Source organism: Octodon degus, unplaced genomic scaffold (assembly GCF_000260255.1).
Source record: "Octodon degus isolate 3935 unplaced genomic scaffold, OctDeg1.0 scaffold00091, whole genome shotgun sequence".
Taxonomy (NCBI): domain Eukaryota; kingdom Metazoa; phylum Chordata; class Mammalia; order Rodentia; family Octodontidae; genus Octodon; species Octodon degus.
The window spans coordinates 11,798,471-11,802,917 of record NW_004524667.1 but is presented as its reverse complement, the minus strand read 5'-3'; the positions used below and the strand labels follow the sequence as shown (position 1 = coordinate 11,802,917).

At 33.2% G+C, this 4,447-nt stretch overlaps 1 protein-coding gene across 1 annotated transcript in view; it reads right to left on the bottom strand.

Annotated features, from left to right (window-relative positions):
• The window catches only part of Pi15 (peptidase inhibitor 15), a 24,566-nt gene that overhangs the window by 6,087 nt on the left and 14,032 nt on the right, over positions 1-4,447 (bottom strand). Inside the window, exon 3 of the mRNA XM_004637560.2 lies at positions 54-172. Coding sequence (XP_004637617.1) covers positions 54-172 — 119 coding nt within the window. The remainder of the gene's footprint in view (positions 1-53; positions 173-4,447) is intronic.

The window sequence follows — 4,447 nt, the reverse complement described above, 5'->3', positions numbered from 1 at the left end:
AGAGTCCTACTAGTCACATAGATAAACTGCATCGGTGTGAAATTGGCTCCTACCTTCCAGTTCGTACAGATAGATTTTGGCCCAAAAATCGCAGCAAGTAAGAAGGTCCGTGGTCCCAAATGCAAGTCGCTGCCCAAGCCTCTGCAGATTTTGCAAGGTTTTCATCCCAAACCTGTAGGGGAGCAAAACTTTCAGCTTTAATGGATTTCCTATAACAAACAAAAGCAAGAAGGAAGAAGTGGTACTACTATTTCCTAGAGATCTTTCAATTCTGAGCCCTTTGAATATTTTAAATGAATGAAAGTAAATTCAGACAACTGGTATGCCAAATTGTTTGAAACAATATGTAGCACAAAAAAAAAGACTTATTGTTCTTATAATAGCATGTACAGCCAACTTGCAGGCACTAGTTTTCATAAAAAATAGGTTAGCAAGAACACCATCTCTGATTATAACTGGGGGACATTTCTTACTGAGAACTGAAATTTGTATCTAACAAAAGTCAACTGTTTCCAAGTGATTATACTGACAGCAATAAGGAGTCACGTTACCAGTACATTTTAAAAATAAATATGATCAATTTTATTCAAACCGATTTAACAAAGTTAACATGTCAAATTCTTTATTGCAAATTTCAAAGGCCAGATTACATCACAGCATAAAACATTTCAAAGAAGCTTTATATTTTATATCATTTCAATCTTTGGTAATAGCAATCATATTAAGGTGATTCATACTTTTAGATGAATGAACTGGAAATGAGACATAAAATTAATGTTGCAATAGTATATAGAGGGTCATGAAATAATACATTATGGTTTAACTAAATAAATTTTAAAAAATAACTGCTATGAAATTAATAAAGATGTTATTCACATATAGAAAATTTTAGTTAATTGAAAAAAAATTTACAAACATTTTGGGTGACACTTTGATTAATGTACATTGACATTAATTACCCCATAGATAGATATATACATATTCATAGTTCACAGTGAGAACAAACCAAAAATTTCTGCATCTACTAATACCAAAAATTCCCTCTAAAATGGTGTCCTCCTCTCTAGTAAGTTGAAAAGTACAAACATATAGCATAAGGAATATATATGTAAGGTAACAATAAACTTTTCTCCTGGAGGGTTAACGACCTAAGTTTTCAGACCACAAATTAGAGAAAAAGAAGGGCTGCAAGGCTAGCCAACACTTTGGCCCTAGCCTTTCAAGCTCAGTGAAGACTCAGGACATAGGAGAACCTATACTGTAACATTATGTAACTCAGTTGTGCCCCCAATTTTATGATCAAGGAGATTATGGGGCCACAGATCAACATGATTGATGATGTAAAGTGTACCTAAGGAGAGTCACAGGGAGAGAAAATATTCTCTCAAGCTTTCACAAAGAGCAAATTGGCCAAGCAATGTCCGTGACTCATCCACATGGCTAACACTGACAAAGGATCTACAAACTGAAATACAGGGTTCCAGGATAAATCCTGAGGGGACTTGACTGACCTTATCAGATACAAAAGTTGCAGTTCTTGTTATGTAGGGCTTGCTTTATCTTGGTCTTAACCATCCAGCAGAAAAGTATAAAAACAAGGTATAAAAAGTAAACCCATATTAATGTGCTGAGCTGCAAAAGGCTCAATTCAACAATTTCTGATATTGTTAGTCCTGTGGAGAACCCACTACTATTATGTATTACTGGATTATACTGGATGATTTTGCTGAATTCACACACCTACAATATTTAAATGGCAATGAAATAGCTACATCTAACAAAGCTAAACAAAAAAGGGAATACAAAGGAAGGACATTTTGTATTTGTTTATGAAAAATAGGGTAGACATACAGCTACTTTCTCTTAATTCAGTGAGAAGAAAGATTTGGACAGGATACCATGTCTTCATGTTGTACTATGAATAACCACTAAGAAGATAACATTATGCAGTGTATTAATTATTGAACCTGTCCTATTAATCGGTTTTGAAACTGTCTCATTGCTTTTTCTCAATAAAATTAATAAAAAAGAATATATATGTATATATATATATATATATATATATATATATATATCTGTTAAAAGGAATGACTTTCAAATTGAATTTTTAGGGTCAAGTTATAACATTATTTTTGAAATTATAATATTTACATATTATTCTCCCTGAAAAATTTGCATTCCTATTGTGACTAGAAGGTGCTTAGTAAAATATTTAGAAAGTAAGACCTTACATGTAGAAGAAAGGAACAGTTCTAGAGTCAATAAAATTCACATGGAGCTTCATGGGAGAACCTGATGACTTTCTCCTCATCAAGCTACATGCTGTTCAGTGAAAGGAAGTTTACCATGCAGTTACCTTCCATAATTTGGCATAGAATTTCTAGCTTTACATAAAAATGGTCACAAAGATCATATAATATCATACTATGCTAGGACTCAAATGAACTTTAAAAAATTTCTGTTCAGCTGATAACAGATTTATGTATAATTATTCTTTGATGAAATATTAATAAAAGAAAAATTTACAAAATATGGATCATGTTTTTTATTTTAAAACAGTGTGATTAATTCACAAAGAGATCTCAGACAATTTATTTCTGACATTTTTACAAAATTACCATTAACAAAATGTGGCTCCTGAAAGGTTATTTATTAATTGCAGTTAGAAAACTTAGGTACCCATTATTTACATATCAAAGCATAAACTTAGGGGCAGGGGAGATGGCTCAGTAGAATAAGCAGTTCCCTGGCAAGCACAAGGGTCTAAGTTCAATCTCCAGTTCTGAAAAAAAAAAAAAAAAAAAAAAAAAAGAAGAAGAAGAAGAAGGCACTCAGATCTAAAAGGTTTTTTTCAGAATTACTGGATTGAACTGTTTCTATGTAAAAATATTGCAAGCATAATTTTTGAGAGTCTTCTTCGTGGGAGGAAGACTAACTACTTCCTTTTGTTACTTCCTTGCTTTCTAGGAACTGGTGGGTATGATTCCTGTCTTCTCCAAGTCCTCAAAGAAAGATTCTGATAAACCTGCCAAACACAAACCAGCACCTACACAAAGAAGTGATAGGCTCTCCAAGCTGAAGATATCATTGACTCTCCTCTGATGTTTGTAGCAGAGATGTCAGAGGCATTATCGTCTTTTTTTGCATGTTTGACTTACATCCGCTCTGTAAAGAAGAGGTCTACTAAATATAGGGTGACCTCATACCTAGAAACTACATCATATCTTCTGGTTAAGAGACTTTTATCTCTAGCTTTCTCCATTGTTTATGCTTTTAACATTCAGTGGTATTTAAATTTATGAATAGGAAAGGTCTTTCAGTTTTGAAAATAACAGGCAATCATGATTTTAATAACTATAAAAGTTTTAACAAAGATTCATAATATGGAGGCAGTGGGCCTACCTAGTGCTAAGATGGAATGAACGTTGCCAAGGATAATAATGTGAAATAATTGCACAGCTTATAAATAGTCAAGGCACAAAATTTTAAATTGCCTAAGCATTTAACTTATCTGTAATTTTCTTCCTTTCCTTTTTTCTTTTTTCTTTTTTTTTTTACTCTTTGAGACTGTGTCTCGCTATGCAGTCAGGCTGGCCTTGAGCTCACTTTGTAACCCAGGATGGTCTCAAACTCACAACGATCCTCCTACCTCAGCCTTATGAGTGCTGGGATTGCTGATGTGTGCCAACATACCTGGATAATTTCTGTATACTTGAGTGACAGTCTACCTGTTTACTGTCTTCAACATTTTCTTCTGAGCATTTATTTAAAGTTATCTTACTGGTATACCCTACGATATATCAACAGAGAAAAAGTAAGTGTGTACTTATTTTTATGGGACGTATAGTAACTACAAAAGTGCTATTGTCTTTTGATGGAAGAACTAAACATTTGATAATTTCTTAGCTTTTATTCAAATAACTTCAACATTGTTTATGATTCTTCTCCCTCTAAACAAACAAGATACTGTCATAGATAATTTTCTTAGAAATGCTTCCAAACTTACCTGGTAAGGATGAGGCAAAACTTTAGAACATTATGCATCAGTGTGGAAAAATATTTACAGAATGCATTAGAACTTAAATATTATGATTCAAGTAGGCAATTCATCATATAAAAATAGCCCACAGCGATGTTAGACTATGCCTAGGCTTGCATGTCTCCCCAATTGCTCCATATACTATTCCTTTATTATCCATTACTAAGATCTGTTTAGTTGGTCAGTTCACAAATTGGTTGGATTAGCTTTGGACTCAAATATTCACTATGAGCTTCTCTGCTTATTGATAGTTAGAGATAACTTGTATGGGGCAGAGAACCTTGTCTATACATGTCAAGAAGTTTGAAGGACTTATGCTAAAATCTAGAAATACAATCTGATGTCATTTAACTCTCTAGAAGTGTCTTGACTTAGAGAAGAGAAATAAGCAAAGAACTCAGTATTCTC